Here is a 27,423-nt window from a genome sequence, read left to right as displayed (position 1 = left end):
TGTTGTCATGGAAGATGAACTTGCATCACAAGTGTACACAGATACTGCTAATAAATATGCTACTAGCACAAATGTTTTTGATAGTGGCACTGGCTACTAAATCCCCATAATTTGCTGCTGAATATTTAGCTAAAGAATAAAAAGTTTAACACATAAGAGCAGAAAAAATCCAGAGAGAATAAGTCACTAATGCAGATGTTAGAATGCTGGGAGATTAAAAGCTTATTGAATCAGCTCAGTGATTCCATTTCCACAGCACTGGATTATAATAGTACACTCAATTCCTTAAGAATAATGTTGATGGTAAAGAAACAGCTGTATATTGCTTCAATTTTTTGCCAGCCCTGTGATGCAAGGCATGATGTCATAAAGTCAGGAAAACCATGTAGTCTAATAACAAATGCAAATTAAATGGTTATGTTTATAGTTGAATAATCAAAGCTCGGGGAGGGGATAGAAAAAGGGATATCTTTTTCTCATTAAACTTACATTGTGCCAGGTTCAGAAACTCAAAACTAGCTTGCAATCCGAATTTCTGAAGGTGTCATGGGCTATGCAATGAGACAAAGGCAACTGATAAACGTTCTGGGTGCTATCCAGCTAAATTATGGTTGTCCACTGAGATCAATGTATTTAAGTTTATTGGGTTGTGCAATGGGTCTTCTCACCTGCATACCCTCAAAATCTGCTATAAAAGGTTTGCAGAGTAGTTCTTTGGGACATGTGAGGAAAAGTGAGGTAGGAGAAATCCTGTTGCACAAGTGGAACTCTGTGTGCAGAGCTGGATTCAACTCATTGATTTCAATGGGTATACTCTGAGGAGGACTAATGTTGGGTATCACCCTCTATACATAAAAAACCTAGTGCAAAGGCTTATATGCCAAAGGAAATGGCTCTCTTTGCTCTCGCTTGCAGTCTTCTCAAAGTACATTAACTCTTCTTAGGCCCTTTAAAAATCTTTAGTCTTTTTATATTGTTAACATATGTTGAATTCTGAATGGTTCTCAAGGAGGTGAAGCTATCTATGAGTAAATAATTTTTTTTTGCATTTTAACGTTGAGGATAACACTTTTCAAAAACATACTGGAATTTAATAACAAAAGCAAAAAATCCATATTAAATAATAAAAATGTAAAACAATCAGTCCAAGGTACATCAATACTGGCGATAAATGGTGATTTAAGTTCACAAAGACATCAAACTGGGATGGGAAATGCTCAGTCTCCCTCTTCTAGGACAGGGAACAGACGTTACCCTTTGCTGAAGGAAGGTCAGATAAATCAGAAAATAGCAACAACCCTGAGATGAATACATGGAAAATATTTGCTTATTAAGGCTCTGCATATAAAATTTAGGACTGCTTCACACATTGTCAAGAACAAACGCTTCCCCATTCAGTATGCACTGCAGGAGGACGTGGCCAATTGGAAGCTCCCGGAGATTTGTACCTGTGCACTACATGTTTGTTTTATTACGCATATTTTTTTCGGTATATTGTTTTTAGCATGTATAATATGCGCACATGCTAAAAATGTGACTGTATGAAGCAACCCTTATTTGCTAAGTGAGCCACAAGTCTTCAAGTCTTGCAGTCAAACCACGTATGCCAATCAACACAAAGATGGCGAGAATCCCTCCCCACCCTAAACATCTACAAAGGAGTTGACTGGCTTTTGAAGCACCTGAAGAATCCTGTGATGAAATGAATGACCCAAGGCATTTAATTGTTGAACACATAAAAGGAAGTATATTTAAAATAAAAAATTGGTCAGAATGTAGAGTCATTTACCGTTGAAAGGAATTTACAGGGCTGCGGCAGATGAGTCTTTTGGAATTGTTAGTTCATCGCAATGCCTAAACTGGTTTCTTCATTGCACAGTATTTTCTCTTAAAATGTGTGCATTTTCAAAACAATTACATACATATTAAAAATCAGCATTTCTTTGCTTAAACGTAATTAAAACGTTAATACTCTCAGACAACACAGATCTGAAATGGTGAAACCAGTAATTTTTTCCCCCTCCCACCTTTACAACAAATTAAATTGAGACAAAATTACAAACACATTTCACTACATGATTATTAATAAAAATTAGGATTTTTGTTTATAAAGTTGCCCAAAATGCAAGGGATGTGCATAGGTTTTACAACTTAGTCATAGTACTTAATTTTATTCCCTTGGGTACTTCCCCCCATGAACGGAATGTACTTTGCTGTAGATTACAGTTTTTTTTCAACACAGATACACCAACAGCATGAACGCTTGCGACTGCCCACATGCATTAAGAGTCAAGACCCAACTTCAAATCTCTATAAGTTTTACAGAGTTCTTCAAAGAGACAGTATCACATTATTCGGATATTACATGAAAGTACTTCAAAATACTATTCTAAAAATAAAAAAGCAAAGGAAGGCCATTAGAATTTAAGAATTGATCTTGTTATGATTGGGCTAATAATTTCAAATAAATAAAGGAAAGCAAGGTATTCCAATTCACAAAATCAGACTCTAAAAAGAATGTAGTGTTCCAACCCCAAGTTAAGTAACAGATCATATTATTATTAAAATAGATTATAGAAAGCAGCATCTATTTTGTGCAGTTTTAGGGGCCTTTGAAATTAAAAGCTATGATTTCCAAAAATATAACATTCCAAAGGATTGAATAATACATATATTTAAAGATACATTTTAATAAAGTTTAGGAGAACTGATTAAAAAAGATACTGTCTCTTTAAATTAGCATTTTCTCCTCCTATCTATAAGGACATGACGATAATTATAAATTTAGGTCACACTACATCTAGGTAGTCTCTAGGGGCCAAGACCTGTTGACACAAGGTCAATAACAAAGAGGTTCTTCCATGTATGAGGTGGTTCCCAGTAATGATAAAATTCTTCCGGTGATAAGATTAATACACCCAGGAGACGGGAACCCATTGCGAGGCTGTACAAACAAGCTCAATGGCTTCCTCCAGATGCCTGATTGTTTCATCAATTTCATTGTTGATAATTGTAAGATCAAAGTAGTGTGCATATGTTCTCTGTAAGATTTCAGATTCCTTTTGCAAGCGCTGAAGAGATTCATCCTGCACAGTGATGGGGGAAAAGGGGTGGTGAAACACATGTATTATTTTCTTGCCATTATATCTTGCATGTGTTACTTATACAGAAGAGACTACCAAATGAAATTCTTACCTAAGAATTTGTCAGTGATTTAGTACCTTAATAAACGCCAAATTCCACTTAATTTGTTATACAGTTTGCCACAGTCTTAGGTTTCTCACAACACAACCATACACTTATCTACTTTCAGGGAGACTTGAATGGACAAGGAATGAAGATGAGAAAAAAGGATCAGCATAAACAAGGACCAAGGGGTGTGGAGGGCTATGTCATTAAGGACAACACACCACATACAACCTATTTGTCTTCTGTTATGCATTGATTTGATTAAGGCACATGAGCAATCTAATTCATTTCAGTGAAAGAAGCAGATCTGCACGCATAAAGGAACATGAGCATGATTCTGTTGTCTCTTTCTAAATTGGGGGTGGGTGGGGGTGGAGCTAACCTGTGGCCTTGCAGATGTTATTGGATTCCAACTCCCATCAGTCACAGCTAGCATGGCCAAGGGTCAGGGATGATGGGAGCTGTAGTCCTGAAATGTCTGGAGGGCCCCATGTTAGTCGCCCCCTTATTTAAATGAATGGGGCGGCCCTTGTGAAATCGCTTAATTCACACAAACTGGAAGTTCCTTTATTCACAACGAATTGGTAGATGGTGTTGACTAAAAGGAATACATTGTATGCTCTCTGGTACACATGAACTACTAAAGTGTATTAGAGAACAGGGAAGTTGGGAAACCATTACAGGATCATATTAAGTTTTTCTGATGTGCACACTTTTGCAAACCCTTTAAAAGTGTGGGGAACCTGTGGTCTTTCAGATGTTGGATTTTCAACTCCCATCAACTCCAGCCAGCATGACCAACAACCAGAGAGCCGTATGTATCCCACATGTGCTCTAAACCTATAAATGCTGGTGTTGCCTTCACAGGGACAACTCTGCTCCCTCCAATAGGAGCAGCCTACGCACACAAAGAGCTTCTAGTTTGGGTATTGTGCATTAGCAACATGAGACCTGCGGTATCAACTAATCCACAGATATATTGCTCCCTCTTCATTACTTTGGCCTATATGAAATTGCCACCACGGGAAACATTCACAGAACAACACACATTCTGAGAAAATTGTGTGAGGCTTTACTCTGAGCGCTTGTCATTTCCATTTGTACCACACTCCTCCTGAACAGGCACGTATCAGGAAAGGGAAGTGAAGCAGAAAAGTACTAAGATTCAGAGCCAATGGATTCAGAAGCCAGGCATGTTATAGCCACACCCTGGTGATACTATGGGCCTTAAAATGATCATGGTGTAAGGCAGGCACCTTCAACCTGCGGCCCTCCAGATGTTTTGGCCTACAACTCCCATGATCCCTAGCTAACAGGACCAGTGGTCAGGGATGATGGGAATTGTAGTCCCAAACATCTGGAGGGCTGAAGGTTGGGGATGCCTGGTGTAAGGCAAAGAAAGTGCAGTTGTTCCTCATTAGTCTAAGTATCTACCAAGAAGCTGCATTTTGGCTTCAGGGATATAACATTTTCCTATCAGCAGAGGCAGTGCTTTTTTTCTGGCAGTACTCAGCAGTATGCAGTACTGGCACCCCCCCACCAATCTTGCGATAAGGTATATGGAGGGTGGGGAGAGCAAGCAAGCAAGCAAGCAAGCAAGCAAGCAAGCATGGCTAAAAGGGGGATTGCAAAAAGCAGGAGGCTGAGGCAGTGGCAGTGAGGAAAAGGAGGTCCTTGTTTGGGGCTGGAGTTGCTGCTCTCAGTCAACAGGTTGCATCATTCCCCCTCTTCTGCCCTGGACATGCTCCTATGCTGCTGCCTTGCAGTGCTGCAAGCGGCTGAGCGAGTGAGTACCACTTCCCTTTCATCTCTGCTCGCTCTTTGCATGTGTACGGGGTGGGAGGGAGAGAAGGCGGACAAGGCTCCATCGCCCTCCATTCTGGGGCTGGGGCAAGCCATAGAGGTGAGTGCGGACGGTGTGGCTGGTGGCTGGGAGGAGGGGAAGGAAGGAGAAGGGGGGGGCAGGCTGTTGGGTAGGTGTGAAGAGCAGAAGGGACAAGGTTGAGGGAGAGGGGCCTTTAATTAATGGGGGGAGGGACAGGAGTGTGTGTGAGAGAGAGAGAGAGAAAAGGGAGGAAGAGAATCATGGTAAAAACTGTCACCCTTTTTTTCTAGAAAAGAAGCACTGAATAGAAGTACTATAATTTTATATTTGGGAAAATGAAATATTTCCTTCATACACTGTTACTTCATACACTGTTACTACTCCTCCTCCTGCATGGATTGTAACCTGTGCATTCACTGGTCTGTGACATCATTACTGAAATGCAATTCCTGCTCCTGTCCATGTCTGGCACCTTTCCACTGTGCAACTTAAAATAATAAGGATTATATATTATTGGTTCCTAAGCTGGTACTTACAGGCAACTTTCTGCACCATTTTGGCAGCTAGATAAAATTAGTACAAGTGCAAGAAAATGAGAAGAAAAGTAAAAATGATAATTCAAGAAAAATAAACAAAACAAGGGCAGTCATGTAGGAGGATATGTCTGTGACATCACCACATCTTACACTTATTTTCATTTCAATTTCTGTCTCCTTTTGTCAGTTCTGTCATACAATTTCAGTGAACAGGTGCTTGCTCCATCTTGGAATCATGAGTTCAGCATTTTGCTTTTTATAAAACGCAATACCAAAATATATACAATTACACCTAGACACCATTGACACTTGATACAAAATGAAATGAATAAAATAGATCTATATGGAAGTTTTAAGCAGCTGGGCTTGGACAAAGTAAAAAACAAACTCCTACTTTCCCAATAAATGTAAGTATGCTAAAAATTGTTTTAAAGATTAAAAGGAAAAGAAGCTCTGATAATGTCTTCACATCACAAGACATTGTCCAAACTAAATCTATATATTTAAAAAGGTTATTCTCTAGCTGTGTGTAAAGAAACTTGATGTGAACTTCTATTTAGGGACAATCAGTGACATAAAACAGAGAGGCAGACTTCCATCATCCTCTCATGCATTTTCAGTGAACGACTGTGCAGAAATGAGTGGTACAGACATGTCCTTAGAAATATGTGCTTTTAAGGTAGGTTTTAAAACAAGGTAAAGCAGGTAAAGAAAAAGGGATATTTATGCAAATGATGATTTGAAAGGAAAATGAATGAATGGACGTAGTCTTAAACTTCCATTACAGTACAGAGAAACAATAATGAATATAAGATTTCTTCATCAAGATTTCATTCATCACTATTATCTATCACATTAAATTCCGTCAAATAGGGATGAAGTTTCTGTTTGTGCCTATTCTTAAGTACTCTACAAATGTGATTTCATTGCAAAAGTCTTACCTCGTTAATGCCTGGGGTAATTGTAGGTGCAGCGATAAAAACAACAAAAGGAGCAAACTCTGCAGTCCTCAGGACCTTCAGGGCCTAAGGAAAGAATATTTTAGGAGGAGGAGCATGGCATACATTGTAATACATTTGAAGACAAAACATGATTCTGGATCCTTTTGGAAGCCAAATTGTAAGTTGATAAGTGTTTCCAACCTTGCAGCGCCCGAAATGTCTATGCATTGTTAGAACTCGTTTCTGTCAATGGTACTACTGAATGTAAAAAATAAATTAAATATAATACAAGGGCCCCCAATTTTATCTGGGCTTGGCAGGCAGACACTATTTGTGGTTCCCACTGACCCCCACCTGTCCTCTGACTTTCTGTTCGTATCAGGCATTGGTGACACTTGGAAGTAGGCTAGAGAACTTAGGAGTGACAGCAAGAGGGGAAGAGATCTTTACCACCTTTGATTTCTTTGTGATGTGCAGAGAACTAGGTGAAGGGGCTTTCATTTGCTACTAGGTAACCAGGAATAGCAGGTATGTGTAACTGCTGCTGACTACCAGGTCGCAACAGTTGTAGGTATTTGATGTTTGATGTTGAAGATTTTGCAAACCAGTACTCAAGCTGATATCATTGCAATTTATACAAATGAGAGAACCCATCTGCACAATTCCTATTGTTCATAAGACAACCTGCAGTTTAAAATACTGTTTCCGTCCGCAACTGTTCTTACTAGTGCTTGAAAAATAGCAAGAAACCCTTTGGGCTATGTATGAAGTCTTTTCAGGAGCCCCGCCAAATTTTAATATTTAGAGAGGAAATGTTCCCCCACAAGCCCCTTAGCTGCATCCTTTCCCACTGCTGTTCACAGCTTGTTTATCCCTCTACTGCTGATTCAGCGGCATTTTATATTCCCCAGGTTCTCTTCCCTGAATGATCCCAGCTGATCAGGGATCATGTTGCAAAGGCAATGATTTCACAGACAATAAGGTTTGGCTATGTGTCAACCCACATTCTAAATGGGTATGGAACATCCTTGTTGCTGAGGTGGTTACACCCCACTAACAAGACAGTGTACTGGCCTGATTGCCTAAATAATTAGGGGCAGCCTTGGAAAATATTTTCACAAACTTTTGTGGCCCACCTGGGATGTAAAACACACTGCAGATGGACTTTTTGTTTCATATTTCTTTTTGCAAGAGACAAAAATGTTCAGAAAAAGGATACATAGTTAGCTCCGATTCATTTTGTGGGAAAATGTCATATGTTTTTCATATATACCAACAATTTAAAAATCAAGTTCATATATGAAGAAAAGCTCATTAACATATCAAATGTGTTAATTTAGCGCCAAAAATAAAATCGTGTTATATATTTGTAATACAATGAGTTAGTCACTTCTATATCTACCTGAGGTTCTACGTCAAGTATTGCAATTAATCCCTGTTCATGGATCTTCCGTATTGTTTCCAGTTTTGTCCCGTACATTGCATCTTCATGGCTACCATATTCCAAATATTCGTTGTTTGAAATGTCCTGCATCATTTGGTCATGTGATACGAAGTAATAATTCTTTCCATTCTCTTCATCTTTCTTTGGTGGTCTGGTTGTATCTGTAATTACAAGAGTCAGAACACTGAAACTAGCTGTTTGTTCACTCGCCATGTTTCACACCCAATCTATAATACAGACATACATACAGGATGGTTGCCAATGCTGTCCATGAGCAATGGAGCAGACTTCTGCTCATGTAAGGGGACTTTAACTTCCCCTCAACCCCTTTGCAGCAGCTCCTTGCATGCCCTCAAAATTTGCTCCAAAGGATTATAATAGACCGTCCATATATTCTGATGCCAAAGAGATTCATAAGTAAATATGGTGGACTATTATTTTTCTCGAAGCAACTAATATGAGTCTGACCAAACTGCGGGAGGCAGTGGAAGACAGGAGTGCCTGGTATGCTCTGGTTCATGGGGTCACGAAGGGTCAGACATGACTAAATGACAACATTATTTTTCACCTTCATATATTTGTATTTGCGAAGACTACCACTAATTATTTCAGTATTTTTACATTGTTTTGTCATGCGATGGAAAACAAGAATGATGTTTTTTAAATTGCAGAACACTCAAGAAAACATTTCTGAAAGCAATTCTTTAGAATAATTTTTTTACGAGTATAGCAGCCCCATACTTTTTACTACCCCCAGTTCATAATATCTCAACCTCAGAAAACATATAGGTGAGTTAATGTTGTAGTTATCCCTAGCTGTATCTAGTGTAAATGTGGCTGGGTGAAAGTTCCACATTTGTACTGTGAGAAGCGGACAGCCAGGGAGTTGTGCTAGGGCTGGAGGTGGAAGGGAATAGGAAAAACTGACTAAATTTGTCATGGCAGATCACAAAACTGTGTGAATTTATGAGGGAAAGTATTTTGCTTCTGCACTAGGGTTCTTTGGTGCTGTTGAGGTATTCCTCTTCCACAATCAGCTGGAAGGGGTATGAAAGAAGTTTCACTTGAAACTACATAATGCTATAATCCCCATTACAATTCTGCAATGCCCATTGCTTGTTGTCAGGGCCCACTCTAGCTAGGGTGTTCCCCCTCACTTACAGAGCCAATAGACACCATCTGCCCTATGAGGAGGAAAAAGAGGGCATAGACAACCTCAGGGCTTGCTCTAGGTGGACCACCCAGGGCCCAGACACAAAACCCCCGTGAGGAGGAAGAGGAGGGTGAGGCACAGAGAACATGAGGTCAAGCAGTCTCCCCACCCCCCAAGCCAGCTTTACATACTGTATCATTTGTTGTAGTCCTTTTAAACTGTAAACCACCCTGGGTGCTTGGCAGAAGGGAAATGAATAAATAAAATAATTTTGCACACAGAATATAGTTGTCGGCAATCTCCAGTAGTAGATGCTGTGAAATATTCTTTCCTGAGATCCTGGAGAGCAGCTGGCAGAGTAGAAAATATTGGGATAGGCAGCAGAAGCTGCCTTCTACTACTTCAGCTCATTGGTGTACGTGGCTCAAGTTGCTACTCTGAGATTGGGGTTAGGGTGTAGAGAAAGGAAAAGTTGAAATGTCTTTATTGAAAAAACTTCCAAAAAACACAGCTAAGGGTTTTTGGGTCAGGAAAAGGATAGAAAATTTATTTTCAGCCTTGTGACTGAAAGGGCACACAAAAAAGCTGGAAGTGTTTCCAGGAGGCAGTTCCTCTCATGCTGGTTTGCTCAATGATCTCTCCTGGGTGTAGAGAGAAAGAGGAATTGCCTTCTTAACTATCAGATGCGTTCTTCATGCAGCACCTTCTCCTGCAGTTGTCTCTTGCAATGTATTGGCGCTCTGCTTTTTGCACAACAATGTATATTATTAATTAATTAAATCTGTATACTGCCTTTCATCTGTAGATCGCAGGGCGGTTCCCAACATAAAAGTTGTGCATTAGTTATGGTCAACCTCTGACTGCAGGACTGCAAACAGCCTGGGGATTGCTTCCAGTGTACAGTAAATTCAGGCCATATTCCATACATGGTTTACAGAATGCACAAAGTGAAGCAGGTGGCAAGGGACTTGATGGATGGAGTTGGTAGAGGAACTCTGAAAACCACCACCATATTTAGCTTTTAATCAAATTACAATTGTTAGAAAGTAACAAATTAGGTATATCATAATTAGTAGTTAATATGCAGCTATCTGCCTCATAACACAGTTACTTACGTGGAATAGGGTATGCAAATCTGTCTGGATGTTTTGTGATTAGTGTATTTTTTATATGTCGTCTCCCAACACCATGTGCTCCTACAGGAAAGGAAATTTAATATTATCACAGAGATTCAAAATTATGTTGTTTAAATTTCAATTATAGAACAAAAATGATACTCGAAATTACCTAGTAAGACTAGTGTTTTCCTTTTGAATGCTGGCAATTTTACTACTTCTTCATACGTGACAAGATCTAATTGATCAAACACTGAAACAGAAAACAAAAGCCAGAAATAAGGTGAAAAAGTATAGCGAATCTACTATCCACAAATGTCAAATTTATAAGCTAAACCAATATTTTAACCAACCATTTCCTTCTTTCAATTTATTAAACAAACTAAATTTGCTTCAATATTAGGATCATATTTCAAATTGCATGCTTAAGAATTTGAGATCATGCACTATGCACGTTACAAAAAATTAGTGCTTCTGGAAAATTCTGGGATTCCTGAAAGTGAGCAATAAAGTTTGTAGACAGATGAATACAAATATGAGAACATCTACTTACACAGACAATAAAGATTTAGATTTTATCAAAAGTAACGAAATGCATTAAATTGTTTGGTTTTATTGTTTTACTTACTCTTCCATATACATTTATCAGATTAATTGTAAGTAGAGTTCTCTTCACACAGAAGTGCTAATTTTATATTAACATGCTCTCTAAATTTCAGACAGTGAGTAAAGATCTGATGACAGAGGATGGCTTCACGGCACACTATAAAGCCACCACCATAATTCAAGCATTTAATAAAATATGACTCTAGTAAAGGTTCTCAATTTTCCTTATGTTTACTGCAATGCGATCTCAAACCACTGTCAATTGCTATGATACAGCAAATCATATTAACAACCCTGTCCTTACTTGTGGCCAATAATGACAGGTTTCTGGTGTTTTAATAATTTCTATAGAAAACAATTGTCAGTTGAAGGATTTAGGCCAACTGTAAGGGTATATTTGAATATCTAAATTATGATGATGTTAATAGTGAAGAAGCCATTCTATTAAACATTGTCTACTATGATTTTGAAAAAAAAAAAGGGAGGACCTAACAGTATGCATGGCTTAACTTTAATCAATTTATTAGAGTACAGTTTTAAATTTAGATTCAGAACCAGGACATCCAAACATTTTTTCAGTCATATGTCCCCGAAAAGCTGGAAAGATGTATTTCCAGGACAGGATGGTCAGTGGGTGGATCCAGACTAACTGCAGGTGTAATTCTGTCCATAGTACTCTCCTCCTTATTTTTGTCATTGGTCAGTTTTCCCATTCTCCCGGCAGCCTCCTCTGCCTTCCTCCCAACAAGCTGCTCTGGAGGACCAGGGAAGCCTCGGAAGAGCATGTGGAGGGGCGAGGAGGGTTGCAGAGGGAGTGGGGAAATGAATGACAATTACGTCCTCCCCTTCTTCCAAGGGAAGTTGCCACTGGATCTCAGCCCATTTTGGCCAGCTGAAGGTCCCCTTTCATTTGTGGAAGGCTACGTTTGGACCAAATCTATCTCCAGGTACAGCAATATTATGTCAAGAATGTCAGAAAGCTTTTAATTTGTTTTCTTAAAAAATAAACCCCACACACCATATAGCTGCTACGGTGGCAGAGGTGTCCCTTGAGATCAAAAGGTGGGGCATAAACACTTGATGAATTAAAAGCCAATATCTACTTCAGCAAGCGAAACATTTTAGTTTCAAAAACATTTCCAGGCAAATTCTAGGTATTTTTTGATAGGATATTAATATTTACATCTTTAACATTTCTTCAGAGCTATCCCTAAACATGTCTCAAGAACTATATTGCCATGTACCAAGAACGTGCTTCACTTATATTCTCAGGTTATTAAAATCAAAGAGCTTGTTCTACGATATCCCACCTAAGTCAGTAACTAGGAATATTAAGTCCTAAAAAATGTTCCCTTCTGAAAAACTTCACTCCAGCTCCCCAAAATAATATATCATGCTAATAAGAACAAAAATGGTCACCCGGTAGTACTTTTCAGGCCCTTGCTATATTTGCTAAGAGTAGAACCACCCTTAGTGAAAACAGAACACAGTTCCTTAACTACAAAACAAACAGAATAAAACATTCTGGTAAATAATCATGACCACTAATAATTTCAGGGTTTCCAACAGAAATGAAGAAATGACTTTTTAAACACAAATTCAGGAGTACATGGACACATTTACAGACTGAACTTTTAAACACTTCTACACTTCTAGCTAATAAAGAAAAGGAGTTACTGAAAGGAAACCGTAAGAAGCAAATAAAGAGGCATTGTCACTTGACAGGTTACTTACATGCACAGAGGCCATTGGGATTAAGACAGCATGAAAAATGTACAGGGGTCATTGAAATATGGCTCATAATATATTAGTAAAATAAAAGTATATGCACAAAATAAACTTCACCATGCAATAGTCTAAACACAAGGCAAATAAATCACGTTAAATGATAAGCATGTTTTATAAAAACTTGGCTCTGTCCTGTAAGTTGCTGTCATTGGCATTACCAGACGAATAACTGAATATGCCTATGGTCTGGTGTTTAGAGTAAAGAAACCCACAACACTTGGCCTTTATAAATTCAGGGTTGTATCCAATGCTTCTGTGCGCAATTGGAAGTCCACTCACAGAGCACTAGATTCCACTCTTACTTTATAATTTTAAAATAAAACTTAGAAGTAATAACCTGCACTTCAAATTAGCTGTAGATATTGATGGGCAAGAATGAGCCTCGTGGCCAGAATTTCTAAAATAACTAGGATAAAAAGGAATTCAGAGATAGCAGAAATAGGAGAGAAGGTAGGAAATACTGCCTATACACTATAAATACAGGGCTGAATTCCATGGTGTCCTTCCATTCAGGGAACAGTTTGATCTAGAGGACTATTTCCTCCCCATTTTTTGTAGGATGGAATGCCCTTTCCCCCTGAATGCTTAAATCCGCTTCACAGACTTAAAAGGATAATTCCCTCTTCTCTTCTTGCCAGTGGAGGTCTCCACTATATCAAAGATGCTTCTGCAAAAGGAATGATTCCTTCTAATTATGGAAATGCACCATTGGATACAACTCAAAGGGAGGAGAAAAATAACCAGTTTGAATTTCGGAACTGATTTTAAAGAGCTTTCCTTTCCTTGTGAAGTATGTGTCTAGCCATCTGGTTTGTTTGGAGGACACCATTTATAAGTTGTATTTTTTAAAAATTAAAAAACACATTACTAACAAGGCAGCAACATGCCTCCCCATCAGTATTGAGAATGAGATGTTGCGCATGTGCAAAGGTTGAGTAATTGAAAGGAAAAGGTGGAACAATGGGGCGTGAAAGAATTAAGGGAGGAAGGGTTGTAGAGATAGTTTTAGCAACTGGTCTGTACACTACAGATTCTATAGCATTTTTTAAAAAACCCAAATATATTAAAAACACACAGATTGAGGGGTCCTGACAATCTCTATGGTAGCAGTGAAGCACAAAGAACTCTGAATTTATTTGGGGGGATTGGTGTCTGACACCCAGAAAGTTTCTGCCATCAGCCAGCAGTTTCAAATTCTCTTTGATAAGAGATTGTAGTAGGGACAGGACCACTCATTCACCCAAAGCACAAGAAACAGGCAAGAAGATAATGGCACACAAATCAGGTATCCAAGTTATGTGACTCCATTTTTGCCTATGCACTTACTTGTTATTGCCTCAGATTTAAAATACATGTACAACTACCTACAATTTATTGTGACTCATCATCATCATAATAAATACTAGACTCCTCCTAGATTCCATAAATTATGAATGGACCAATCCCCACCAAACCTAGAATATTAGGAGAACTGGGGGCATGAAGTACGGTAGTTCAAATGAAGTACTGTTAAATCCCATTCATTTCAGAGGGTGAGTTAAGCACATGCTTAAATCTCTCTGCTCAAATCAATCGGACTTAACACAGTTTACCTCAGATAGATTAGGCCTTTCCAATTTGAAACATTTACTGTTTGAATTTTATTCCTGTTACCTTAAACACATTTGAGGTTTTCATAAGACTCTATGCAAGGAAATGCACCCCACTGGCAATATGAAGCAATTTCCAAATTGCCTGCCCATACTTTGACAAATTTCACATTTTAATGAGCACGCTTTGCAACATGGTGATTTCTGCATTAGATGGTCCAAATTAAAATGCACTAATCCTAAGATCATTTAGAAGGAAGGCTCACTGAATTTACTGCCTCTGATTGTATTGTAACAGTTTTTTCACAAAACAGATTCATCTAGGTAATGGTCCATTTTGAAGTACATTATTGCGCTTTATATTGGTAAATAACACAGCAGAATAGTACTTGTGTGGGAAAATCCACTTCAGAAAAACATTCACAGTAGATTTCAATCTACCATTCAGGTGACACGAGTTTGCAGGCCATGGGGGAACTGCTTGTGGTCTCATATGAAGATTTGATGTTATACACAGGAGCTTATCACCACACACAGGAATATGTATGCAGACTATATTTTCACACTTTGACTACTACTGTTAATCTTCAACTTGTTTTTGTAAAAAAACTTAAATATTTTTAAAACAAACAAACAAACAAACAAACAAACAGGCACAGTCCTAATTTTAGGAGCTTGGAGCAAAACATATAGAATAGAAATAATTATGCTAATAAATATGAAAGGAACTTTTGTCTTTAATATACAAGCAACCCTTATGAATATTTGCACTGTCCTTTTCTATTTGTCAGTGTAGCTATGTGTAGCTTGACTATAAAAAATATCCGTTCTGTTGCACCAATGGATGCCCACTCACAATACATTGTATCTAATGCTTAGATACTATTTCCAACTCTGCATAAGACACTGAAGGACAAAGTGGGAGGTGTCCATGTTAGCATGAAAAGCAAGGGGGAAGGATTCAGTGGCGTAGCGTGGGGGGTGCAGGGGGGCCGGCCGCACCGGGCGCAACATCTGGGGGGGGCGCTCGCACTCGCAGCTCTCAGCCCCTACCTGGCTCACTCACTCTCTCTCACTGCAGTGCTGGCTGTGCGAATCCGATCCAAGCCGCTGGGTCGCCGCCCACTGTGGAGGGGGTGGGTGCCAGGTGTGCGGTGCGGAGAGAGAGCGAGGGACTATCTGGGGGAGGGACAGTGCAGCGGCCGCCCAGCGCAGCGCTGAGCGCGGGAGAGAACCACACCAGACCAGACCAGGCAGCAGCAAGAAGAAGCTGGCAGCGGCGGCAGGTTAGGGGTTAGGGGGCGCAAATTACTTGCCTTGCCCCGGGTTAGGGGGCGCAAATTACTTGCCTTGCCCCGGGTGCTGACAACCCACGCTACGCCGCTGGAAGGATTTACAGGAATTTTCACTGCTGCAATCATATAATATATTTTAGAGAATAGCCCCCAAATGTAGAGTCTGGGGGTGTGTGTCTCAAAATGTGTGCACAGTTCTGGTGAAATATTTCCAAATTTGGTGAGAACTTGGAACTGTCACATTCAAGCTATCGAAACTCCTCAGTCATGTTCATTGCTCCTCTCCTCCCCTGCCCCACAACAGCAACTGTACCTAGGTTGTCCCAAATTTCCCACCCTTTCTTCTATAGCCCTTTCCCAAACTCCTTAAAAACAAAAATCACTTCCCTCAACTATAGCAAAGGAATGAAAAATATACAACAAATTGTATATTTAAGCAAGTTCCAGAATTTGGAAGTGCACTATAACGCTTAATTGTCTGAGTGTCAGAGTACCACAATACATCTTCATCAGAAATACAGTGCCCTCAGTCACATTAGACTGAAATGTCTTAACACAAAAACTTAAAATATAAACCCCCCAAATGCAAACATACAGTATATTAAAATATGCATAATTTTCAGTTCCATTGTAATGAAATCCATGATGTACCCAGTCTCTTTCTTTTTGCTAATTCCCTTTGAGACTTCCTCAGATGTGAGAAGCGTCAAATGTAATAAATTACACTAACTCTCAAAAGATATGCATAATGTTAAACTTATTAAAACTGTTTTATTTCTTAAGAGCACTGTATTTTCTTGGAAGTTCAACTGCATATGCAAATTCTGTACAGCTGCAAAAACATTCTTGTACAACATCTCAGATTACCTAACACTGTCTCCAAGATGCAGATCTTGCCCCAGATGCATCAGCACATTTTCCATATTCAACTTATGCTAACCATTGCTTTTCCCATATATTGTTTATTCACCAGTATCTGTTTAGCGCTTATGCTTTCTTACGCTTCAATGTCTGGATTTTTTAAGTTAAATGTTTCCACTGAGAGACATTGGTGAAATTAAAATTTTACTTGATAATGAACAATGCAGCAATGTTAAATACAGCTTTATGTGCATTATGTTTTTCTCACCTGCATTGTGCTTTGCTAAGTATTTGTCTTTGTATTGCTTCTTTTTCTTTCCAAACCAAGTACAGCTTGCCTGCTGCTCTTGTTTAGTCTTCTCCATAGCAATACAAGCCACTCGCCTTGTAGGTGAAGAGGAAAAAACTATCAGCTTGTTACTAAAGATTACTTTTTAAATGAAGCAATGTTAATATTTATCTTTAACATAATCTCCCCCACCATTTTTTTTTTTTTTTGCAGGACAGATTAAAATTCATTTCCCAGCTTTCACATTTGAATTTTTGATGACCCTTTTCAAAGCACCAGTTCCTTGTTTACCACACCAGCAGCCACCATGGAGTCAAATGAGTTATTGCTGCTTTAAAAGATAGCTGCAGCTGGTGAGAGGAGCTAAGGCAGGGGCGAAGCAGCACTTTGACAGCTGTGGCTCTTTTCATCTGTCACAGCACAGGGCATGGCAGAAGGTACTCCAGTTTCTCAAAGCCTCTCATCCTGCCATGGCTACCGACTGTCATGACTGATGACAGGAGGGAGCTCCTGGGGCAACTCTCATGAACACAATCCTCCAAGAGCAGGGTGATCTGTAAACCAAACTTAAATTACATGACCTTCATAGTCTAAACACGAAGGAAGGCCTTGATTTCATTCGCATTGCCAAAAGCAGGATGGACTGCTGCTTAATCCATAGTGGTCCAGTTTGTTCCACCTGGTCATTTAGTGCAACATCAGCCACAATTTGGGTACGGAGTACATCTCTGATCTCTACAGTGGTAGCCTTCCTTTTAGTAGATAACCAGTACAGACTATGTCCACATATAGGATAAGACTGAGACTGAGATTTTATCTTAGAGACTTCCTAATTACAGACCTGGTCTTCAGGTTTGCTATTATCAAGCCTTTAGCAGGAACTTCATGGCTGCTATGACAATCATTTGGCTATGCTGATGTGTTACAAACCCAGATAATGGCCTAAGATTATATGATGCATTTCTTCTACTGAAGTCTAACAAGTATGATCTTGGAAGCTGCCTTGGTGGGGTGCTGACTAAGAACCATATATAAGTTGCCCTGAGCTCCTCAGAGGAAGACTAGGGCGTAAGTTTAATTAATTAATTAGAAACCACACACAGAAGGCAGGATACACACTTGATTAAGTGGCAGTGGAAGACAGAAGTGCCTGGCGTGCTCTGCTCCATGGGGTCATGAAGAGTTGGACACGACTAAACAACAACAGCGTCCTAGATTTAGGTAGTCAGGGTATGAGGGTATCGTTGTAATACATTTTGTCATGAATTGACCACAACCTTATGTAGGCCTGAGTAGTCTCAGTTCATGCTCTTTGCAGTACTTCTCCAGAAGCTGATGGATCCTTTGGCTTAAAGAATTATTTGGAAGATTTATCCATTGACACTAAAGGTCACTCTGGTGACAGAATGGTTGATATATGAAATCAAAAGTTGAGTATGGCTACAATGCTGTGGCAGCTAGGCATTCTCTTCTCACACTTTTGTAAGGTGCTACTCCTTGGTAACTGAATTGCTACAAAACTTAAAGCAGCAGGAAAAGCAACTGAGGGCATGCAGTGTAAGATTCAGGCCGAATCAAACTAAGCACAACACAGATATCATTTGAAGGTCATGCCATGGGAGTGAAACAAATGCCATGCCATCTGGTGGAGCTCTTTTGCGTAGGCAAGGGGTTGTTGCCCTCTCTGGTTGGTCACTTATGTGAACTAACTGCAGTTTGTTATGGACTTGCTTTGCAAGGCATTTGCAGAAAAACAACATTGTCTTCAATCTGATCTGGACACTGCTACTACATGATAGTATCCAAACAGAGGCACTGAAAGTATCCTCTTATTTGTCCGATGCCAACATGGTGTAAGGGTAAATGTTAGCAACCATTTACACTAAAAGGAAGAGCAGGTTGTTGAATGGGATTACCAATACATTTTTAAATTAGAGAAAGCTGCTGCTGCCTCAGATGACAGCAATGATAAAAGCCCTCTGAAGGCTAGTGTATAAGCAGATAATTTATACAGCTACTATCTAGTGTCTAATCTCACTATTATTTTAAAGATGGTGGGGAAAAATGGTTGCTGAATCACACAACTCTCCCCAAACAATTTGTTTGGTTTAGTAGACCTGGCAGTCTAGCCAAGGAAGGGCAAATGCAACACCATTTTCAACCATAAATTTCTCATGGATTGTCCACAGCACTTATTCAAAATATCAATGAGAAAACGTCATGGCAGCACTCATCTGCGTCTTCACTGAATTGTTGATAGAAATGATTATGGAAGGCATATTTTAGTTTGTGGGGCGTCGTATCCAATGGAATGGGTGTTCACCTTGTTGTGAGACATGGTAAACACCCATTCCGTTGGAAACGACGCTCCACTCCCAAAACTACACTTCAGGTAAGACCAATTTTTCTTTTCTTTGTCACAAAGAGGCTGCCTGAATAAGTTCCACAGGGACTGATCTTATCACTGCAGTGTTACCACCACTTACCTCTCCCAGGAGTAGTCTCAGGATATATGTGCATGTTCTTGCTATAACAGTGTATGTGTGTTTTGAGCACTAGACTGAATGACCAATTTAATTGACTAAATCAAACACCTTTTTTTGCCAGAAAAAAGGGAACAAATGTTTCAAATCGTAGGCACATTTTGACAGACCAATTTATTTTAAATTAGAGACATATTAATTTTATAAAATTCCAAACATACCATTCCTGAAGCTCAGGAGAAGGAATGAGGCCTGCAGTTCCATTTTTTGAATTCTCCAGTTTACCCTGCCACCAATTGTGATCATCTTTGCTAATAATCTGGATAATATCACCAACTCTAAATCTGATACCAGCTTCTTTGCAGGGAATGAGGTCATCCTTTGCTGGGTCATATTCAAATTGTGCTCTTACATATATCTATAAAACAGGAGTTTGTGAAAACAATGCGATGTTAATATGGTTAGAACTGACAGGTGAAATGTTACTCTATAATCTAACTATCACTGTTTGCATCCAGGCTTAGGAAGATACCAGTATTAGACATAAGAATGACGGCTGAAAACAAAACAGAAAAAGCTGGAAAGAACTGTGGTGATGATTTTGATGAAGCCTTTAATTGGAGTGCTTTAACATTCCATTGAAACTTTGAAATTCTACTTCACCTCTTTGTCTGTTTGCATTAAAATATTGTTACTAGTTACTCAAAATATGAAATAGAAATATGTATAACTTAATGGACAATACCTTAACTAACAAAAACTTTAATTCAGAAGATGAAAAATAATAATGCACACAGTGCATCTTTACTATGTGCTGAACACAAGCTATATTACTAGGGGCATATCTATAGGCAGCTTCCTGTGTTCTAAATCTTTCATTTTTATGTATGTTAAGATTCCATTTGACCCAGACCCTGGAGGAAGAGGACTGGGACCCCACGGCAGATCCCACCCCAACTGAAGACCTCAAGCAACTGACAGAAAGCCAGTCTATAAAGCCCTGTTTCAATGATTCCTTGTCTGGGCTCCCCAATAACTTCCTCAACATCATCTCAAGTCCTGTCTTAATCCTCAGTTCTCCCTCATGCACCTCCAGCCTTCAGGAGTCATGACAGCTGTAGACAAGAAGGACAGAATCATAGAAGGAATGCCTAATTTTGCTGTCAGATGGCCAGAGGTCTACTGAGAGAAGGAAAAGATCTAGCCCTTAGATTCAACATGTATTGTATTAAATATATATACTAATTTAAAATCTGGAATTCTTGGTTGTATTTTCCCAAGTCTTGGGATTATTATTTTTTTTAATAAAGATGCTACTATTTTTGAAATTGATGAGTTAGTTTGAAATAATTTGTTGTTCAAGTGATGTTTTGGAATGAATTGCAAGCAGACAATACAGGAGGCAAAGAATTTTTTTGAGAAGCGTATCACTAAAAACATTAAGAGCAACCATTTAAGGAAAAAAGACATTAGAAGTAGGACACCTGCTAGACAGGCAGTTGGACCTTTGGAAGACAGGAAAGTTAAAGATGTATTAACAGGAAGAAAAGGAAATTGTGAGGAAGCTGAATGAATTCTTTCTATCTGTTTTCACTGTGGAAGATGTAGGACAGATCCCTGTAGCTGAACTAACTTTCTCAGAAAGGGAATTTGAGGAACTGTGCCAAACAGTGATGACAAGAGATGAAATTCTGGGTCTTATTGACAAATTAAGGTAAAGGTAAAGGGTCACGACTGGACCATTAGGTCTAGTCGTGGCCAACTCTGGGGTTGTGGCGCTCATCTCGCTTTATTGGCCGAGGGAGCCGGCGTACAGCTTCCGGGTCATGTGGCCAGCATGACTAAGCCGCTTCTGGCGAACCAGAGCAGCGCATGGAAACGCCATTTACCTTCCCACCGGAGTGGTACCTATTTATCTACTTGCACTTTGACGTGCTTTTGAACTGCTAGGTTGGCAGGAGCAGGGACCGAGCAACGGGAGCTCACCCCGTTGCGGGAATTTGAACCACCAACCTTCTGATCGGCAAGTCCTAGGCTCTGTGGTTTAACCCACAGAACCACCCGTGTCCCTTATTGACAAATTAAAAACAGACAAATCCCTGGATTCAGGTGATATCCATTTTAGGAGTTTCTAAGAACTCAAACATGAAATAGCTGATCTAACAAAAATCTGTTAACACCTCCAAGATCAGCCTCTGTACTTGAGGACTGGAAAGGACCAATATTGCGTCTGCAAGGGTACCTTCTGTCTAACTTAAAAGTTATTTGAGAGTGTCAGTAATCATACGGAAGGACTTATCTAGGCTTTATTGCATACTTTGACTTTCAAAAAACTTTTTGATGGAATTTGTCATCAACGGAATCTGAGTACTTTTAGCGGTCAGTCATGGGATGAGAGGACAGGTCTTTTAATGGATCGGTACCTGGCTGAACAGTAACAAGTCAAGCAGGAAGACGAAAGTAGAAAAAAGGACAGTTCTCACAATGACAGGATGTGAGGTCCCCAATATTGGAACCAGTGCTTGTTTTAACTTTGTCATGATGTAGAGTTACAGGTGAGTAACAAAGTGGCCAAGTTCGTCCAGGGTGGTAAGAACAAACAGTGCTCCAAACAGATATCTATTCAAACTGGGTGAATGAGCATTAAAATGGGAAATGAAGCTGAGGGTAAGCAAATGTAAACTGAAGCACATTCAGACAAAAAAATTATGACCACACACAATTGCTTCTTTGTAATATCTGAATCAGGGTCTAGATTGGTGTTTGAATGCCGTGAGTGGGCTGCATGAGGACACATAAACAGAGCTCAAATCCTATGTCTATTCCTCGACTGAGATAGCTTGGCCACTGTGGGTATGGTCCTGGTACCCAGAAGACTGGACTACTACAGGGTGCTCTATGTGGGGCTGCCCTTGAGCTTAGTCTGGAATCTGCAGCTGTTGCAGAATATAGATGCTAGGTTGCTGACTGGGACACCCTGTTTACACCACATAAACCTCTGCCACGGTACTGCACTGGCTACCAATATGCTATTGGGATCAGTTCAAGGTTTTGCTTTTAACATGTAAAGTCCTAAACAACTTGCCTCACCCCATATATCCCTGCCTTGGAACTACACTCTTCAGATAGAGCACTGCTAAAAGTATCACATGCCCCAGAGGTGTGATTAGTATGCAGTAGAAACTAGGCTTTTAGTGTTGCAGCTCCAGCCCTTTGGAATCAGTTACCATTTGAAATCAGACAAACACCTAGCTGTTTTTATATTTAACTAAAGGGAGTTTTGTTTTAAAAGGCTTTTCATGAAATGTGACCCAGCCATTTTGTGCAATAATAACTGTAACTACAGAACTGGTTTTATTGTCCTTTGTTCATGGTGTTTGTAATACTTATTATTATTTTATTGTATACCACTTCGGTAATTTTTTGTTGTGAAGCAGTTTATAAACCTGCAAGCAAGCAAATAAATAAATAAATTCTAAAGGTATTGCCAAATATTATCAGGATACCTGAGTAATAATCATAAATAAAAAATTCCAGCTTGTAAGAACTGTCCCTTAATCATCCCCTCCTCAGCATAATGAAACTTAAGAAAATCTAGTATTTATTAAGACCAAAATACTCAAGAATGCACAACTACCACACATGAAAAACTGTTATGTATAGTAAATGCCTAAATATTATTTTCAGGGCAGCAAACGACAACCATGAAGATGCAATGAAAACGAAACATTAGAAGAATGATGGCATCAACACATCACATGGTCCTGAATATAGCTACTATTAGAAATTATAATAAAAGTTGTAATAAAAAAAAATATACAACTACATTTCAGGTCACAGGAAAATGGAACTATGATGAATCAGCTAGGTGAGTAAAACACAAAATGGGAAAAGTTTTTAGAGTTAAAGTCAGCACATCATGGAATACCACATTTGAGATGGTAAGGAGCGATTGCTACAAACTAAAGGCGCTAAATTAGGAAAGCTTCCACGTAGAATAGCTATTCACCTGTCGTCCTTTTGGTTGTGTTGTTGATGGCAAGTCCTGCAGAACAAAGCCAACCCAGGAAAAGAAAACTTCATTTTACTTTGAAAGCAGTCAACAGTATCAAAGCAAATAGTTAATTTGCAAGTATTAACAACAAATTTATTTTCAGAAACAACAATTTAATAGGAAAAAATGTCAAATCCAGGCTGTTTAGCAGCAAGCTGAAGAAAGCAGGTAAAAATTAAGCAGACAGAAAATGTGCTTTCAATAAGAATACATCATCTTCAACACAAAAGCACCTGTAAGCAAAGGAGGACCCCTCTTTTAGTCTTAACATTCTAATTATATTCCTATTGGGGCAATTATATAAATAAACTGTTTTTACAATTTGAAAGCTACTGTGTATCCAGCCGTTACGTCTAAATAGATTTCTAATTCATATAAATCTTAGTGTTTATACATAAACCAAATTATTCCTGTAGCTAATTACAATGGCAGTATTTTAAACAACATATAGAACAGTCTATATTGACGTTAATTGAAAGTTCGCAGAAACAGATACCATTTCTCATCTTATAGTACATGTGTTAACAGCACAATTATCTAAGTGTTTCTCAAGGAAGATCTGTCTACAGGTGCTTTCTAGTGTTTTACCATATATGTTCAGAGAAAAACAAATGATAAAAAATAGCGGTGTCTGCCATTATGTTTAACAGTACCTTTTTTTCCTGAACATATGACTAAAAAGAAAGTACTTTGTGTTAAAGATGTGATGTTAATAGCTTGGGATTATAAATGCAGTTTAAAGCCAGTTCCTTTTGCTTTTCATATCCAGGCAAGGCTCATATTTCACAAAAATATGTGCACATACCACAACAGCAGAGGACACACCAATTCCTTAACTGAGATAGCGGAAACCAATACTGCAATCTACAGAGCTTTAAAAATAAAAAATGTCCAGGTCTAAAAAAACCAAAACCCTCCAAATACCTGCTGTGCAAATATTTTGCTTCAAAAGACCACTTCAAAAGTTGAAAATAGAAATTAGCCTTTTTGTTTAGTTTTGAGCAAGTCAGGATGAGGGTAATGATAAGCATATTTCAGGGATGAGTGAATTTTTACATTACAGTTGAATGTAACTCATTAAAGGGATTTTAATGAGAAGATTATGTTGTCGTGTAAACCCTTGAATGAGAGCAAATGGGGAATTAGACTTCTAAGTATTCTTGATTTTATCAGCAGAACACAATTTTCTACTGAACATGTAATCATAACAGGAATGGTAGATGAGCACCAACAAGATCTGAATACTCTCTGTCTAGAAGTCTTACCGAAACAGAATTGTTAATGCTGCTATGGCCATTAGCTGGGGACTGTCTGGATGTAGAGGGGGAATCTCTCTGAAATAAGACACAAGGTTCATTATCACACAACACTACTGCAGAACACAGATATATTCATGTCAACAGTTATATCCACAGGCTTATGACCAATTATTTTGCCTTTTCCTTCCCGGTCTGCTTTCCACATCACACAAAGCCAAACCACAGCTTTGTGCAAACTCTGGAAGAGAGGCAAGTGGCTGCTTTGCTTCTCCCAGGTGGTCCTGATGCAATATTGTACTAAGCCATAGTTTGGCTCTGTGTATTGTTTAAACCTAGTTGTAGTTTAGCTCTCTCTAGACTAATGTTAAGCTTTATCCAAGGTTTTGTCCCATGGTTTACAGTTTGAGGTTTGTCTGGGAGAGTGAAACCATGCATCCAGATTCAGATGACACACTGAATCAAGCTATGGCTCAGCTCAGCAAAACAACAGGGGAGGAGCAAAATGATTACCCTCTCCTCTTCTGAAGTTCATGCTAAACCAGTGATGGCCAAACTTGGCCCTCCAGCTGTTTTGGGACTACAACTCCCATCATCCCTAGCTAGCAGTACCAGAGGTCATGGATGATGGGAATTGTAGTCCCCAAACAGCTGGAGGGCCAAGTTTGGCCGTCACTGTGCTAAACCATGGATTGGCTTAGCATTATGTGGAAACCAGGAATCTCGAGTGTTTTCATATTTTTTTAATACACAATCTAAATTAATGTCTATTTTTTATAACTTTAAATGTAAGTGGGACATACTATAGATACACACACGTGTGTGTGTGTGTGTGTGTGTGTGTGTGTAAAACTTGGAATGGCCTTTCTTTCATATTATTTTGAAATCTTGGGACATAACTGAATAGAAAACTTGCTATTATCTTTCAGGTGTATATGGGGAGGCCTTTCTCCTATAATAATCTATAAATTCTGTTGGGCTTTTCATAGTCTGCAGTTCATCTGGAGGGCAACATGAAGAAACATGGCTTGCTTAAAAACAAATGGAATAGTATGATATTGTAAATAATAATAATAATAATAATAATAATAATAATATGCCACCAATCTGGCTGGGTTTCCCCAACCACTCTTTAGAAGACATATCTTTACACTCCTGATGGGGCATATAATACATGACAAAGTTGTCAAAAAAGAAAACTCAACTTCTTTTGAATACTTCTGTAGTAAAACAAATCACTTACATTATAGAAAAAAGGACTGAGGCAAAAGTACAGGACTCTGATATTTTAGGATGAGAATATTCAGTTGGGTTTAATAATTTTCCCAACAATAAGTAAAATATGTCTAACACCATATTATATTGCAACGGGTCAATAGCTTCTTGTGTTACAAAACAACAGAGGACATGAATGGCTTCCTCCTACATTTTGGCTTACACAGTTGTGCCTGGATCTGAGAATATTAATGCATGCATATGTATGTTTTGGGACTACAATTCCCACCATCCCTAGCTAACAGGACCAGAGGTCAGGGATGATGGGGATTTTAGTCCCAAAACACACACACATACACACACAACAGGGGCAGCTGCATATTTTCCTCAAAAGAGCTCACCCATCTATTGATATGAGAAGGAGTAGTTTCAGTCAAGAAGCGCTATCAATGAGGAGATCTAGCAGTCTTTATTGTTGTGGCTCCCATATTTCGTATTCTTTGCCTAGGGAAGTCTGCCTAATCACCAATAATTTGCCTTCTAGGAAATATTGTAAGATCATCCTTTTAGGAAAAATGTTCGGACTCTATGATTTTCAAAATAAAGTTGTATCCAATGCTAGTCCTGCTCAGAGTAGACCCACTGAAGATGAACATGATTACTCTGGGTCATTAATCTCAACAGTGCTACTCTGAGTAGACTAGTATTGGATATAACCCATGATTTTAATAGCCTTTTAAACATATACTCGCAGGTCTTGCTTATCAAGCACAGCATTTTCTGTGAAAATCGTTCGTCAGGCGAGTGTTCACATACAGTAATGAGTTCATGATTTCCATTATTTCTGATAGAAATACTTCTAATCTGGGATTTTCCCAATTTCTCCCCCACCCTTTTCAATTTTTTCTGCAGCCAATCAGCAAAAGAGAGACAAAGGGAAAAACTGATTTGCCTGATCCCTCCTACTGATTCATCTGATCTTGCACCCTCAATCCCTTCATAGTTTCTGCCTAAACATAGCTGCTACCAACCAGCAAAGCAGAAGCAAGCAAGCAAATAAGGAAGTGGGCAAACTCTGGATTTTCGGATATGTGAATCTGTGGTGTTTATAGTGAGGTTTGGGCACAATTCTTTACTTGTGGATTGGTGAATTTTTGCATAGCAAGTGGGTCGATGGTGGGATTTGCGCGTATAATTTCTCTCCTTGGCCATACTTTTTTCATATCTAACTCTCGGCTTGTATTTTCAGACAAGTGAGGATCTTCAACAAAATACTGCATTGTTCCTTTGCGTTCTAAAACTAATCCTCCAGCTCAGAATTCCAGGCAGCCTGAAACAGGAGCCTTGCAGCACTATTTTGGACTTGCTGTGGAAGTTGACATGGAAAAAAAGAGTGTGCTGTTATTTATTTATTTCCATCTTCCTGAAACCTTAACCTTCTGTGCCATACTGTGCTGAAGAGCTCAAGTCTGGGGCTGGGATGCCAACACTGATTTTGAGTGATCTGCTGCTATATATTGCAATATCGGGTGCCTACTGTTACCCCAGTTGGATTATCCTTTCCCCCATCACAATACAATACCATTTATCACCAAGGAGAAAGAGAGGGAGACAGACAATTTCAAGTGCCTGCCCTTGAACTACTAGCTCTTCCCTTCCTATTAGGCCATAAATGTATGGGGTTTTTTTTGGGGGGGGTAATCCATGATGACATGTAAAACATGTTGTGAAGTTCAGTTAAGAGTAGGATGTTCAGAAGGGGTTCAGTTAAGAGTAGGATGTAA

General features: G+C 39.1%; 1 protein-coding gene across 13 annotated transcripts in view; it reads right to left on the bottom strand.

The window, feature by feature from the left end:
• Window positions 1–1,719: 1,719 nt before the first annotated feature.
• CASK (calcium/calmodulin dependent serine protein kinase) overlaps window positions 1,720–27,423 on the bottom strand; it is a 121,666-nt gene continuing 95,962 nt past the window's right edge. For 5 of the 13 annotated variants that reach the window (XM_081003729.1, XM_081003724.1, XM_081003732.1 and 2 more), the window contains 9 exons: window positions 24,434–24,502; window positions 23,124–23,159; window positions 19,336–19,532; window positions 16,611–16,726; window positions 10,376–10,456; window positions 10,204–10,284; window positions 7,894–8,096; window positions 6,492–6,575; window positions 1,720–3,086 (listed from right to left, as the gene is read on the bottom strand). In XM_081003729.1, the coding sequence (XP_080859855.1) occupies window positions 2,910–3,086; window positions 6,492–6,575; window positions 7,894–8,096; window positions 10,204–10,284; window positions 10,376–10,456; window positions 16,611–16,726; window positions 19,336–19,532; window positions 23,124–23,159; window positions 24,434–24,502 (1,044 nt within the window). In that variant the 3' untranslated portion in view covers window positions 1,720–2,909. The remainder of the gene's footprint in view (window positions 3,087–6,491; window positions 6,576–7,893; window positions 8,097–10,203; window positions 10,285–10,375; window positions 10,457–16,610; window positions 16,727–19,335; window positions 19,533–23,123; window positions 23,160–24,433; window positions 24,503–27,423) is intronic. The other 8 variants (XM_081003730.1, XM_081003734.1, XM_081003733.1 and 5 more) reach the window with 5 other exon arrangements.

Source organism: Podarcis pityusensis, assembly GCF_964106645.2.
Source record: "Podarcis pityusensis genome assembly, chromosome: 4".
Lineage (NCBI taxonomy): Eukaryota > Metazoa > Chordata > Lepidosauria > Squamata > Lacertidae > Podarcis > Podarcis pityusensis.
Note: the sequence above shows the minus strand (reverse complement) of the source record. Positions and strands in the feature narration are given on the sequence as shown.